The sequence below is a fragment of the Rhipicephalus microplus genome, chromosome 6 (assembly GCF_043290135.1).
Source record: "Rhipicephalus microplus isolate Deutch F79 chromosome 6, USDA_Rmic, whole genome shotgun sequence".
NCBI classification, from domain to species: Eukaryota; Metazoa; Arthropoda; class Arachnida; order Ixodida; family Ixodidae; genus Rhipicephalus; species Rhipicephalus microplus.
The window spans coordinates 5,315,680-5,331,399 of NC_134705.1; the positions used below are offsets into that span (position 1 = coordinate 5,315,680).

The 15,720-nt window shown below is 44.0% G+C and overlaps 1 protein-coding gene across 2 annotated transcripts in view; it reads right to left on the minus strand.

Moving 5' to 3' along the window:
• The window catches only part of LOC119167764 (REST corepressor 1), a 276,247-nt gene extending 262,766 nt beyond the window's left edge, over positions 1-13,481 (minus strand). For both annotated transcript variants that reach the window (XM_075865775.1, XM_037419292.2), the window contains exons 1-2: positions 13,171-13,481; positions 12,429-12,491 (exon numbers count right to left, since the gene is read on the minus strand). In XM_075865775.1, coding sequence (XP_075721890.1) covers positions 12,429-12,491; positions 13,171-13,282 — 175 coding nt within the window. In that variant the 5' untranslated portion in view covers positions 13,283-13,481. The remainder of the gene's footprint in view (positions 1-12,428; positions 12,492-13,170) is intronic.
• Between the last annotated feature and the right edge of the window lie 2,239 nt (positions 13,482-15,720).

Genomic DNA, 15,720 nt, shown 5'->3' on the forward strand with positions numbered 1-15,720 from the left:
AAATTTTGATCGCCACCGATTGTTTAATAGACCGTCTATTGTTTTTGTTGAAAACAACTGCTCAGTAGCCATGCCACTTAAACATCAACAGTGCCATGCAAAAATAAACAACACACTCTCACAGTACACCCTGTACTATCCTGTTTTCACAGAACTTTGATTGGCACCCACGATCAAGTTATTCCATATACACATCTCCCTCATGGCACACTTCATAAGTGGCATTATAAAGCATGATACGCTGGCTCAATGAGATGATCATTCATCTCAGAAATCATTCTCAGATGATTTCTGTTGCGACTGTATTGTTTCATTAGATGTTCTTTTCTTGCTTAGCCACCAATTAGGCAATTATACTAGGTGCCTTGATTCACTGACAGCACAAATGATAAATATATAATAAATATAAAGTAACATTTAACACCATTAGGTGCAGCACTGCTTCGGACACGAAAGACGAGACGGTTCAATGTCACTGATACAGAAGAGTCGCAGCATCAGACATAGCGGATGCATACACGATTTGCAGTCGTGCTGCCAAGTGTACTAATCAGCACTCAACAGTACGGCAGGAAAGGGAACATCATTCCTAAGAGAAGTGCACAATCACAAGGCAACACAGCCATAGCATGGCCTCAAACCACTGACATGCATTGTCCGAGACTATTGTTGAGTTGTTTGTAACCCCACATGCCAGTCTCTGTCCCCGTGTCCAACGTCTCACTGCACTTTGTGACTATTTACAATGACTTCAATTGAAAGGTGCTGCAATAATTTATTGCTTACATTCTGAAAGGATCAAGGCAAAAAGGTACTGACATGCAAGACAGTGATTCACGATTTTTATGTCACTAACGCAAACTTTAAAAAGGCACTGAAGGCATACTTGAAACAGACTCAAACTAATAATCTCGATAATATGAGTATTAATTGTAAGTTTGTACTTCTATGCAGGAAGAAAACATGAAGGTACAAGCTGCTGTTGCTTGTGAATGCATGCAAAATCAAGCCAGAACTTCAGTTGTATCACCACCGGATACAATGGGTTACAGGTAATGAATGCTATGCGGAGCTTTCTGACACACCACGAGAAACCAAGACTGTTCAGGAGTCAACATGTACTCCAAGATAAGTACAGCATGCAATGTGTGACACCACAACTTCTAAGGATACCTTCAGGACGTTTTGGCTTCAGTGGACACAGGGCTCAAACAAGAGAGAAGAGCAATACTGTGATTGCTGGCCTGCTTTGAGTTCTCCCTCGTGGCAAGTGCTTCGTCGGATCAACTCCTGTCCGTGAAACACACTCGTTTGATGGGGGAGTGGACTGCCATGTCTTGTGAAATGGATGCCCTGCTCACTGGCCTCAGCCTTGGCCTTACCATAACCTCAACAAATTGCATTGTTTCCTTCTCGCAATGACGTCCTGCCTTGTCAGTAAATATCTGTAGCTCCCAATGCTTATCATTATTATTATTATTATTATTATATTAAATTTTACTGGCGCAAGGGCATCTAAGGCCAAAGAGTGCCAGCACAAGTGTTGTTTCATTTCAGGTTATTGGTCTAAATATTAAAACAAATGATGTGTAGGAAACATCTATCAAATATATAAAACACTGTGTTTAAAAGGGGCGTCACTTGGGCCTTCATTTCGTTGGATGGTAAATGAGTCAGCAAGGTCCGAGACCCTCAAGACTGAAGTCCTTGCGTGAGCAAGAACTGCGAAGGTTCAGACATACTTGTGTTTTTGTACCAGGCGGTACCTCACACTTGAGGCCCAATCTGGTGACTAAGACGGAATGATATCATTGTTAAAAATTTCACTTTCCCAAGATAATGAAGAAGTCTTTTAAAGTCAAATATTGCTTCGAGTGATAAAAACAACGCAGGATGAATTGGCATGTAATGCCAGTAGAGCTCCCTGAAATGAGTCAGTCGCGCTTGGTGAGGCACAGGGCATTGAATGAGAACATGCAGAACAGTTACACACTCTACACAGTATACACATGTAGGTAGACCAGTGCCTGTTAAAAGGTGTTTATGTGCGGCGTAAGTATGGCCTCTTCTGAGCCCCGTTAGAGTGATTTCAGTGAATCTTTTGAGTTTTTGTGAGATGACTTTCCTTAGTTGAAGTTTTACTAGGTGGAGTTTGTTGTTGACCTGCCTGTCCCATTTATCTTGCCTGTGGTTGCGTAGCCCTCTACGTAAAACAGATTTTAGATCCCCACCCGGAACAGTGGTTATCTACGGATTGCCAATCAGTGGCTTCTCGTGCATTTTTGTCTACTATTTCATAGCCCGCCATCCCAGAATGACCTGGCACCCAGCAAATAACAATAGAATGTTTCAGGTTATAGGCTGCATAGATTTCATTTAGGAGCTTGTTAAATGTGGGGTTCTTGCTGTACTTGCCACAAAACAAGGCCGTGACAACACTTAATCTGTGTACACTATAGCCTTCGGTATCTTGTGTTGCATAGTAAGCAGGATACCATAGGCTTCCGCCGTGAAAATGCTGGTATGTGTATGCATGGTTCTGGTGCCGGAGAAGTTTTGTCCGTAGGCTGCACAGGATACAGATGTTCGAGACTTTGAGCCATCAGAGAAGAATGCCGCTGAACAATGTTTGTGTTCAAGGGCCAAGAAATGTTGCTCAATTAAAGAACTTGAACTATTTTACGTTTTGAGGTCTTTGAAGGACCAATCCCAAGTGACCGGACACTGCTGCCAGGGACGAATGTGTTCAGCGTGGTCACTTTCCCCTAAATCATCAATGTTAACAAATTCAAGTTTTTCTACTGCAGGTCTTATTGCCAATGGAAATGGTAAGGCAATAGAACGGTATGCATATAACTGAGTAGTGGACAGATCATTCATAAGTGCTTTGCATGGGTGCTGCTTCAGAGACATGATTTTAACTGCATAGGTGACTCCTAAATATGTGTGCTGATAGTCCAGCGGCAACTGATCTCACTCCGCATAAAGGCTGTGGACAGGGCTCGTACAGAACGCACCAAGTGCCAGTCAGATACCTAAGTGGTATACAGGGTCCAATTGTTTGAGTGCTGTCTTTGAACCTGACTGATATACTATGCATCCATAGTCTACGCGTGAGAAAACCATTGGCTTCTTAACAGAGATATGAGACAGTGCCTGTCTGTCCCCCATGACTGATGCGCTAAAATCTTCAAAAGGTTGATGGTCTTGAGACATTTTAACCTCAGCTGCTTTACCTGCTGTATGAAGGCAAGTTTGGCATCAAAGATTACACCTAGGAATTTTCGTTCTTTTGCAATGACTAAGTTTTGTCCATTCATTAGTATGCAGGGGTCAGGATGTACACCTCTTCGTCCAGAGAAAAGCACACTAGTAGTCTTGTCAGCGTTAAACTTACATGAATATGTATAGATGAATATGTAGTGCGTGTGGTACTGTAGTATGTTGGCTCTGCCTTAAAGAACAGAAAGGCTCCAGATGAGAGAAGAAAATTTTATATTGCGCGACCTCTCACATCACATCTGGTATCGCCCCATAACAACCTGTGAGCACTAAAATCTCCCATTAAAACATACGGTTCAGGGAGCTGATCAATCAGCCTTTCAAACTGTATTTTATGGAACGGTTCGTCGGGGGGGGGGGGGGGGGGGGTATGTAGATGGACCAGATAGTTATTAAATGATTGAATAGAATAGCCCGAACAGCCACCACCTAAAGAGAGCTTTGTAGCACAATGTACTGGCACGGTACACTGCTTTGTGCAATGATTGCCACTCCTCCTGACAAGGAATTGCCACCACTTCCATCTTTATGAAAAATCACATATTTATTTAAAAATTCTTGTGAGCTGACTTTAAATGAGTTTCTTGAACACAGAACACTTTTGGCTGATAGTCATTTAGCAAGTCTTTGATTATGAAAAAAGGTTATGAAATAGGCCCCTAGCATTCCGCTATAGTGTTTGTATGGTCATATTGAGGAAAAATGTATGTGTTCTGTGTTCCGATAAGCCTGCTAAAAATGTGTGTTAAAGGGAGGTAACCCCTCAGGTTACGGACTTTTTGGCAGAGCGATTATGGGATTTTTCCCTTTCTTATCACGCTCTAAAGAGCGCTGATCTTTAGGCGGCGACGCTGGTGTTCGTCCATCAATTTCCATAGCCTTCTCTGAGGCGCTGGAAGGTCGAGGAGGAGCACAGAGACTTGCATCTCCGCCCTTGGGATACGATTGAGCTTTGGGGCCTGTTCAGCCGAAGCCTGCAAACCCACCTTTGATTTTGGTGGCGTGGCAATAGCAGCAGCCACCTGAGGGGCGGGCGAAGTGACTACTGGGCCACTTTTGGTGACCGAAGGAGAAAGCCGAGGCATTTGTGGCACAACCCCTTGTTGCACCAGCTCGGCAAAACTGGTGTGATCAAGGTATGACAGACGGTTCCTTGCTTCACGAAGCGTTATGTTTCCTTTCCTTTTACTTTTAGTGACATGATCTCTTTTTCAATCTTCCATTTAGGACATGTTGTGGTGTAGGCTGGATGACTTCCATCACAGTTCACACAATGTGGAGATGATTTGCACTCGTCGGACTTGTGTTCATTAGAGCTGCATTTAGCACAAGTCTGCTTTCCCCGCGAGTCTGGGATCCGTGCCTGTACCGAGGCACTTATAGCATTGCCGAGGGTTCGGGATGTACGGCCTCACATGAAGCTTGATGTGGCCTGCATCTAGTGTGGTAGGGGGCACACATCTGTCAAAGGTTAGTATTATGTGCTTAGTGCGGATCTGCTCATTGTTTCGGTGAATCAGGATTCTTTCAACCTTTATAACATTTTAATTTCGGAAGCCATCTAGAAATTCTTCATCACTAAGGTGCAAGAAGTCATTTTCAGATATTACACCACAGCTCATGTTCATTGTTCGACGTGCACACACAGCGACTTCTATGTCACCAATAAATTTCAAGTCATTCCTTTTTTTCTAATTGGTCTTTGTCCGTTCAAGTAGCAAATCACCGCTAGTCATTTTTGTGGCCTTGTAGCCTGGTCCAATGGCGTTTCCAAGGCATTTCGCAAATGCATTACATGATATTTTGAAAACTTAATGCTTTGCAGAAAAAAAATGGAAGGGTTCTTCAGTGCACCCTGTTTTATGAGGGCAATCAAGGAGAAAGAAGCTCGTTTAGCCATAGGAGTAGTGCGCGTGTTTGGCGACAGCGCCAACCGCCCACCATGGAGATGCGACAACACTTGAAACAAGTCTGCACAACGCCAGCTGTGCGCTATCCCTATAACAAGATATAGCATTACATTACTTAAATCAGAGTTGGGCTGGGAAACACAAAGTAAACGTCGGTTGCATCACAAACTTGAACTACTATATCGTATTTATTTCAATAAGACTGGTCTTGATCCTAAAATTTTTTTACTAACCCCACACTTTGTGTCTAAGTGACGCGACCATGAATGGAAAATTCGTGAAATTGATTGCCGTACTGATGTGTACAAGGGTTCTTTCTTTCCCCATTCCATTGAGGCCTGGAATAAACTACCAGGTAATATTGTTAATTGTACATCTGATGCTCTGTTTCACACGTTTTTGTCCCACATGTAAATTTTTCATTGTGGCACTGCTTGTACATTTGACGCGCTATTGTGCAGATTTGTACCACTTATTCTCGTGTCAGTTCTCTTTTTCCTTTTCTTTTTTTTTCCATATGATGAATCGTATTCATGTATTTGCATTTATTCCCCTGCTGTAATGCCTTGTTGGCGCTGCAGGTAAAATGAATAAATAAATAAATGAATAAATAAATAGCATATCCAAGGTTGTATACCTCCTACATGAGGTTAACCCAGCCGACAGAAACAATGAAGTAAAGGGGAGAAAGAAGACAGAATAGATTTAAAGAGGAGAGAAGACGAAGATGTAGGAAGAGAGAGAGATAAAAAAAGGCGACTACCAATTTCCCCTGGGTGGGTCATCCCCGGGATGCCTTCTACATGAAGCCAGGGCCATAGCGGTATGTTGCCTCTGCCGGGGGACCTTAAAGGGGCCCTGCAACACTTTTTGAACATGGTCAGAAAACGCTGCCAATCGGTAGTAGAAGCTCTGGACAAGTGCGAGCCAAATGTTATAGCACAGCACACGGCCTGGAATTCACAATAGATTATGAAAATCAGCTAAAAACTGCTTTCTTTTTTCTCGACAAATGGTGGAATATGCCCAAAAATCACACGTGAATAACCGATCTTTCAGCCATTGGCTGATTTGAAAATGGTGCGCTCGCTCGTGACAGAGATCCCAGCGACTAGCCCACGCATGTGCGATCACACTGAAAAAGAGGTGCATTCGAAGAAAAAAAAAAAGAAAAAAAGTGTTCAAGGCCACGAGGCACATGTGACGTTTTTCTGTGGCCCTGTCATCCCTCCCTGCTTAGCTTCCAGCGCTTTCGTTGGGACGAGAAAAGACAGTATGCAATTGCAGCATGCGGCAAACCTTTGTAACTCCACTCACACTGGACGGATTCTTAAAATTTTTACGGTGTTGAATTCGTGAGGCAATAAGCTTTTCCAGTGAATTCATTCCGTGGTTACTTGAAAAAGCGTTTCAGGGCCCCTTTAACGGTGCAATCACCCGGCGTTGGTTCCAACCCCCAAGATCCCCTTTTTCCCGGACACGGCTCAGCTAGGCGTGGGAGGATTGAAACCCCCCGTAAGCTCGGGTCCGTGGTGTCGCTACACACCAAAGGCCTGCTTGCGCGCAGACGCCCCTGCGGGGCTTCCAATGGTTGTTTGTCTAATTATGTTTCTGTGACCTCTGGTGTACCACAGTCATAGATTCACTTTTATCCTTGATATTCATTAATGACATCACTGGCTTCCACATCATCGTTTAGATTGCTTGCAGATGACTGTATATTGTGTACAGAGTCACCAGCACTGATTCTGACAAACAAGCACTGCAAAACGATTTAGATTTGATTGCTGCATAGTGTGCAAAAATGGAAAATGTTGTTTAATGTGAAACAAAAGTGCCCCTGTCACTTTTACCTTTAAGCTCTCCCACTGCAGCAATCATTACACAGTTACAATAACGCCACTCTTCATTACATCGAGGAATGCTTAGGTGTATTTTTCAATGCTGATTTGAGAGGGAACAAGCATGTCGCTTATTTCGGGAACAAGGCTGCTGAGACAGTGAGAGTTCAGTAGTTTACAACAGAAACTTAGCGAGTAGCAGTGTTTTACACATGTCTGCAGTATAATGAAGTATACACGTGTCCGCTGGGACCCATAATATTTATTCATTAAATACTGCGGACTCGTGCCGGTTAATACAAATGCAATGACACGACACCAGCATATAATGCTACTTTGTAGCCTGACCACATGTATCGGTAAGAAAATTGCACTCACTAATTTTTCGGAAGTAACAAGTACTTAAAAGGACACTAAAGAGAAACATGGACTTGGTTTAGACTGATAAACTGCACTCTGAGACTCTAATGTCATACGCTCCACAATCATAAGTTAACTAGTGGACAAAATTACGGCTGAAGTTTCATTTTTAAATTTCACACCAAAATCTTCACGCATGACATAACAAATTCCAAAATTATTTTTGGTATTTTCACAATCTTGGCTTGATGAAATATTCCAAAACTTTGTATGTCAGGTCTATGGCACCTTCAGATGACAATGTACTTTATTTTTGTCATGTAGAAGCTATGCAGGAACAGTAGATGCGTTAAAAGTTTATTATGCCACGATGATTGACGCGAGAATATCACAGTGACGTCTATACCTTGTTACGTTTGACCCGGCAATTCGTCTGAGCAGACGCCACTGTGCATAAGCCGGTTTATTAGGGTGCCTTTCAACCCCATCAACGCCCAGTCTGCAAGACGCTGTCCTGTAGATGTTCCAGAAAGAAGTCGGGTCTCAAAAGCCTTTTGCTGAACGGGCTCGAACAGCGGGGGGTGCGGCGCCACTATAGCGGATCTCATTAAGTTAACCTCTCAACTCGGCTATTGTCATCTACGCGAGGCCATCGCAACGCAACAACAGCCCGGAAGCTTGGAACGCACATAATGACGCACCGGGTGCGTCATTATGTGGTGTACTTGTGCTACCATTGGACCTTTTCGCCCAGCCGAGTGGTGCAATATCTGCACCCTTTCTGGTGGGTGGATTACATAGACTTCGTCTCCTGATTACTGGCAAGAGAGGAGACCGCCTCCTTCGAACCTCAGTGTAGGGAGACGGCGGGCTATAAAAGCCGAAGCATTTTTGTAGATAGGGGCTGAATCATGCGCTGAATCTTGCGTAATCATGTGCGGAATCATGAAGTGAATCTCTGTTGTGCATAATGTGGGATCTTCTGGATCCCTGTACAATTTCCATCTTTCTTCTATAATGTAAAAAAACCTTCGTTCAATCTCTCTTAGTAACACGTCTCCTCACTGGCGAAATTGGGCCAGTTCACTGGCAATGGACCAGTTCAAAGAAGAGGCCTTTGTGGCATGAAGTAAGGCTCCAGCGGCAAAAGGATAGGCCACAGCGCACATCCTCGCAACAGAGGTTTAAAGCTTTGAGCAGACGGGAGTGTCGAAGAGGTTCTAGGAGAAAGGCTACAGTAACCAAGCACCATGCGGGTGCAAGCAGACAGAGGGCACGAGGTGTGACTCGCAAATCGGGAACGAGATGTGACTGCGCAGTTCAGCTGGTAGCACATACACCTCGCTGCCTCAGGTGTTCTCGAAATCCGCCAAGACCCAGACCGCCGCAAGTCCGATTGAAGTAAGAGACGGCTCTAAGCTGGAGAGTGGGGCACAGGAACTTTCTTAGCTTGTTTGCTTATTTTTGGTTTTAAAGTAGTATTCTTCAGTCATCTCCACGGCTAGTTTGCTTGGATACTTTTTTTTCTCTTCTCATATTTGTAAGCATTGTAAGTGTTTTGAGTTAAGTTGTTATGCGGAAGCAGTGACCGGTGGGGGTCACTGCTTGTCATCAAAGTCAGGTCTCAACGAAAGCTTCGCGAGACAAGCTTTTTGTTGAACGGGCTCGAACAGCAGGGGGAGGGCACCACTGTGGCACCTCTCATTAAGTCAACCTCTCAACTCGGCTATTGTCATCTACGCGAGGCCATTGCAACGCACCGACAGCCCGGAAGCGGGGGAACGCGTCGAAGAAGCTGTTCTTCGAGCATTTGGACTGCCATGTTCGAGAGAGTTCTGGAAGCCGGTAGCTGAAAGCAGTTGTGGACCACTGCTGACATTCGGGTCGGCGGCCATCTCCCCTGAGAAGCTCAACTTTTCCTCTGGACTCTACCTCCTCGCCTTGCGGTGCCTTCAATGCGTGGGCTGGGTGCATCATTATGTGGTGCGCTTGTGCTACCATTGGACATTTTCACCTAGCCGAGTGGCGCAATATCTGCACCCTTTCTCGCGAGTGGATTACATAGACTTCGTCATCTGATTAGTGGCAAGAGTGGTGACTGCCTCCTTCAGAACTCCGTATAAGGAGACGGTGGGCTATAAAAGCCGAAGCATTTTTGCAAATAGGGGCTGCATCATAGGGACTGAATCTCTGTGTTGTGCATAATGCGGGATCTTCTGGATCCCTGTAGAGTTCCTATCGTTCTTTTATAATGTAAATAAACCTTCATTCAATCTCTCTTACTAGCACGTCTCCTCACTGGCAAAGATCGGCTATGCGGACAACGGCGGGGAGCCAGCTACCCTAAAGAAGCCCGCCGTTCCTGCCATCGACTTCAAGCCCTTTACGAATGGTGGAAGCGGTGAAATGCCATCATCGACTTCCTACCCTTAACAACCTGCCTTTTCTGTTTGCACGTTTTCTTGCTTATCATGCGTCATGTCACAGTTCCAGTGGTGTTTTCAGTATGGTGAAATGGTACTTCATCAATGTGCGAAAAATTGTTTTGATCTTTAGTGTCCCTTTAAACAGGTCAAAATAGTAAAGAACTAGTACATAAACTTCAAAAGGTGCAGAACAGAGAAGTTTCCCTTATCCTTGGCAATTATGACAAGATGCTTAGTATGACAGAGTACAAAAGGTCAAAGTCTCAGATTAATGTATCTCCATGGCATTTATCATTCAAAAACAAAGATTATCAGGCCATTGTATTTTCAACCACTGAACTATGTTTCTCAAAAATGCTATCACTACTTAAAAATAGCTGATATTCCTTTTAAGGATGACACTTGCTACTACTCTTTCTTTGTTCACACTAAAAAATTGGCACATTCTGCCACCAGAAATTGTCTGAGTTAGTCTGTACGGTGAAGCAGGTGCTTAATAAATAGATAAATGGCACATGAGTAGTGAATTTTAGTAGTACACTGAGGGAATAGAAAGCCACACCTACACTTGCATGCGATGTGCTGTTAGCTTCAAGTGGCTCCACGGAGCAAGTGTTTGGCCAGGGTGTGTGCTCATAAATTGACGATGAAACAACATAGCGTCGAACCCATCCAAGAAGCTACCGCTTGTGAAGCTGGGTCAGTGGCTTTAAAGAGCAGCATTGAATTGTTCGAACCACTCACTTCTGTAGCTTCCATGAACGTAGCCAAGAGGGGGGGGGGGGGGGGGTAACAGTCTTTTTTTGAAATTTCTGCCTCTGTTGTTGCCATCCTTCCTTCCTTGACATTCTATGCACTGTTAACACATTTTGAAATGAAATTTTTCAATTTCGCTTGCATATTATTATGCACCCAAACTCACTCAGACTCGTGGCTCAATGAGAGTCCAAGTGAGTCAGTTCATGAGAGTTTGCTGACCTATGATCAAAATGACACTGAATCTGCCAGTGTGACTGGGCTATAGGGCTGCAACATTAGGCTTGCTCTTTAGTGAATACTCTGCTACATATCAAAATTAAGCATGGGCTCTGCCACTGCATTTTAACCTACACTGCACACAATTCAAGTAAGAAATGTAAAACACATTGGTGAAGTGTGCACGCATTAGTGTGAAGGAAATTGCCAGTCTTTGCTGCTGGCACCAACAAGGTGCCACTGCAAGTAGTAGTAGTGGTGAACGTTTCAAGGGATTCAATGATGCATCGATGAAAAGGGGACCCAGCATAAGAGACACCCCAAATGATGGAGCACGCTCAATCGGAGGTGTGTCTTATTATGTGGAGTGACATTACACATCAACCACTCAAAGCCACACGTGATGTGGACGTGAAAGGGTGCCTCCATTGCCGGGTGAAACGCCATCGAGCATTTAATGCAAACATTTGGGCACCTTGCTTATGTAAAACAGCTGCACTGAAGTCTGGTTGCTTCAAGAAACGCCTTTCCCACGTTACCATCGAATGGTTTCATTAAAAGTTTATTGACTCACGAATCGAAAATATTTAAAATCCATCAATAAGAGTGGATGTACAGATTTTTCTCACCGAGAGTGCCTCTCAGAAGGGGAAGGACGGCACGGGGAAGAAATGACACCATGGCTTTGAGCACCTCTTTTTTTTTTTTTTTTTTCCAAGCGCACAACTTACTTTGGGCAAAGTCACAAGCACATGCTCGTGGTAACTATGCTGCCAAGGACGCTCTAACCAGTCAATGGCCACAAATTTGGGTGTACAGCATCAGCTGTTGAACGAAATGCGAATGACTTGTAGCTGACTTGAAAAATTATTTGTAAAATCCAGGCCACGTACAGCGCTGTAATGCTCGACTCACAACACACTGCCTTGGCTACTGCATTTCTTGACCATGCTGAAAAATTATGGGGCCCTTTTAAAGGAGTTCATTGCCCTATGAACTGACTGTTGCAATATTTTCCAGAATCCATCCAGTAGAAGTGGAATTACCGGGATTGGTTGCATGCTTCGGGCATTCTCTCCTTTTACACCAGCGAGCACACCAAAAGCTACACAGGCAGGGCATCACAGGAAGCTATGTCCATTTGTAAGCATGCATCAAATTTTGAGCCTGTTTTTTTGTCCTTAAAATGTGCGACTTACCTTTGGCGTGATTATGAGTGAGCATGTGAGCGCATCAGGGCCTCCTGTGGTGGCCAGGGTAGCCATGATTCTCAGATCAGCCAATGACCGTAGACTTTATGTTGATCATGCAGCCATTTTGGCTTAAAGCATCATTTGTAAAAAGGAAAGAATTTAACCTAACGTCGAGAATTGTACATTTCAAACTGTGCTAAAATGCTTGCCTCGCATATTCTCGGAAGCCTCGACTGCCCATAGGCAGCTATTTGTGACCATGATGAAAAAGCATCGCAGGGCCCTTTGAAAACCCAGAGTAGGCATGATGGGCACTGCTGCATATGCACTCACAATGCCACACTTCTAAACATTTGACATGACGGTCTTCATGTGTTTATGTAGCAGACAACTCATGGTTGCACTGAATGCCCAGCGACAAGGGATGGTACCAAGGCTCACCCGTTGCTGAAATGATGTCCGGAATGACTGCCTGAAAATCGTGGCCCACACGCATGCCATGGTCTGGAAAGAAATTAAAAAAAAACAATGTAAGAATTTTGATATTGTAACGGTCACTGTTTTGATATTAATATTTTGATATTGTAACAGACAGGTAAAGGGTTTGTCCACTGTAGAACCACCGGTTCATAGTGGAACGTGAGAAAATACTTGAAGTAAGCTACACCAGTCAAGTTAAGGCATCCAGTGAGATTGCCAGAAACGACGTCGTTCGAGTACGGCAAGGCTGCGCGCATTCGGAAGTCGACACTTACACACCACGAAATCGCGACTTCAGAGGCAACACTCGAGCAGAGGCGGCAGCTTTCTTCATTAGTGGCACCGAAGGGAGGATAATCCTCGGCAACTACAATGTGTTTTTGTTTACCGCCGAGAAGGAAAGACCCCGTCACAGCCACCAACGGTCAGGCAGAGGTTTTTGCCGGAGTTCGCACCGCGAAGGACCGCGGAGCTGATTCAGGACGAGGACACCGGCTTGAAAAGTGCGCCGTCGGTACGGTCGCCCGATCGAGTACTCTGCTCGTGCCGAGGACTGAGACGGTTGCGAGCGCCAGAGGCAGGATGCCGTGCACGGACAAAAAAAATAAACAAATAATCAGAGAAAAACGTCATGCGCGACGGCGAGGCGCTTCGATTCGAAGATTACAGCGCCAAAAAGTGGAAGTCTCTTAGGAGGCTTTACCTTGTTCGGACTCGTCGGTAGCGCTGCCTTCGTCGGTGAGGTGCCCGTTCGGACTGGAGGTGTGCGACCGGCGGCCGATGCGAGAGTCGTCGTTGCGATCGGCCAGCACCATCTTCCCTCGCCGTAGAAGCGCCGCTGCCTCGGACTGCAAAGAACTAGACCAGGCACGGCGAAGCCAAAACTCTCAAGCTGCGGAGGACCTTTCGTTTTTGTTTTCCTAATCGCTTTACGAAAAAAACTCCGCAGGCGCGACGCACTGCACTGAACAATCGCCGAAGTAGAACTACGAGTGAGAGCGCTGTCGGGGCGGTGCGCACTGAACACCCCGCGCAGAAAAAAATAGTTCTCTAAAAAATTGTCCTTTAATTGATTAGAAGTGCACCTTCTTCCAACTTACTTTTCAATCTAAATTTTACACGTTTCGGACAATTTAGATATGTTGTTTTTTGTTGAAAAAAAATTACAAGTTTTAACTTGTGAAAAGCTACTGTCAGAAATGATACTAACACCACCCAATAGCTCAACTTCTAACGCTTTAATTACTGCGCACACAATTTTTAACCGGCAACAATCACGCTCTTCGGCATCAGTTATGCGTGTGAATTCATTTTACGAAAATGTTTAGATAAGAAAGTGTGGTTTAACCAAAACATCAGACCACAATTGCGGTCCCCACTGAGGGGTTAGTATCACAACGGCTCCGTACTTTTCTCAGAGCCCACAACGCAATATTCGTCCGCCTCGCCAGCAGGGGCTCCGAGTTCGCACTTGTTTGTCGGATAGAAATGTGTTCGGTTTGTAACAACAAATTCCGAGGACAGTTTAGCGCATAACAGTGCTGCTGTCGATGTTTCGACAGCGCATAGCGCGTCTGCGTGTATTTTCGGGCCATATTTATAGCAATATAACGCTACGTGTGCGAGCTAGCTGGCTTTCTCGGGGAAAGCTTCCATCTTCTTGGAGCGTTAACCGCAGCAGTGGCGGCTTTACAACACACTTTTGCATTCGTTGGGACCTCCGGGGGTCGTGTTCTGTGCCAGAATCCACAAGCGAATAACTGTCACTTTTCGCGTGAAGTGTACGGGGCACTTCCGCGCGGTGTCTGTGTGTCGCAATCACCGCGCAGTTAGCTGTTACCCAAAGCATCGGGCATAAGTAAATATCATTTTGCACATATGTGAACCACTCGATTATAACGCCACTTTCGTGCAAGCTTGACTTCGTCAATTCCTTCGTAAGAAATATTAACTAGCTATGCAAAAGAACCCGCGCTCATCACGATGTTTTGACGACACGCGTACGTGTTACGACTACAAGCGTTAATCACTGGTCAGGTACTGATCCCCATGAATTCAAGCGGGGAGGATGCCACACCACTAAGTGGCTGGGCGAGACATATGGTCTTTCAAACAACGTATATCGCTTGTAAACTATTAAACTTTTAATATTATGCGTACCCCCTTGTCAGCACCCGTGTGTGACACACTGAAATAGCAACAAGCTCGCACTCGTTTTTCAGTTTTAAGATTTCAGTTTAAGGGTAAAACGTAAAGATTTACGTTTCTAATAACTCATCACCCACGATATCTTCATAGTTTTACATATCATGTGCACGTACGTGCGCGTACGTGCACCCTGTAGAGTGTGGTACGTGGGCAACAAAAATATGTTCGAATTCGTACCGCATCACCATGCATGCGTGCGGCAAGGCAGGTGAGACATGACGTGCGATTACGTATGTTCGCTACTTTAATTCCCGCGGATACCACCTCGATGTTCACGCGTGCGAGAACGATCGAGAACCTATACACGTACCATGGAGTTAGTAGCTAATATGCATGCGAAAGATGATGTCATATGCTCTTCTGTAAGGGGGTGACCGATAGAAACACCACGTACGCACTATGGGTCAGTTCGATGGGTGTATCGCATTTATTTATAACCAGTGCGCATATATATATATATATATATATATATATATATATATATCCACCAGCCTTCGTCATTACTCTGACGAAGGCTGGTCCACCAGCTGAAAACGTTTAGTAAAGACGCTTACACGAAAGTTTCGTCGTCTCTTTCTTGCCTATATATATATATATATATATATATATATATATATATATATATATATATATATATATATATATATATATATATATATATATATATATATATATATATATATATAGATGATCAGAGTTTCTTCCGGCTACCGTAAAAAAAGTTATAAACTTCGAGAATAGTGCAGTATAGGAAACAAAACAATAAAATATTTATTTAATCCTAACAGTTTCGGCTGGTTGACCAGCCTTCTTCGGAGGATGTATATATATATATATATATATATATATATATATATATATATATATATATATATATATATATATATATATATATTGAAATAACTTGAAGATAGCACATAAGAAAAGGATCGTATTTACTAACGTTTCGGCCGTGGCACGGCCTTCTTTCCCTTATATATATATATATATATATATATATATATATATATATATATAAGGGAAAGAAGTGTGTACCTAAGGGCTC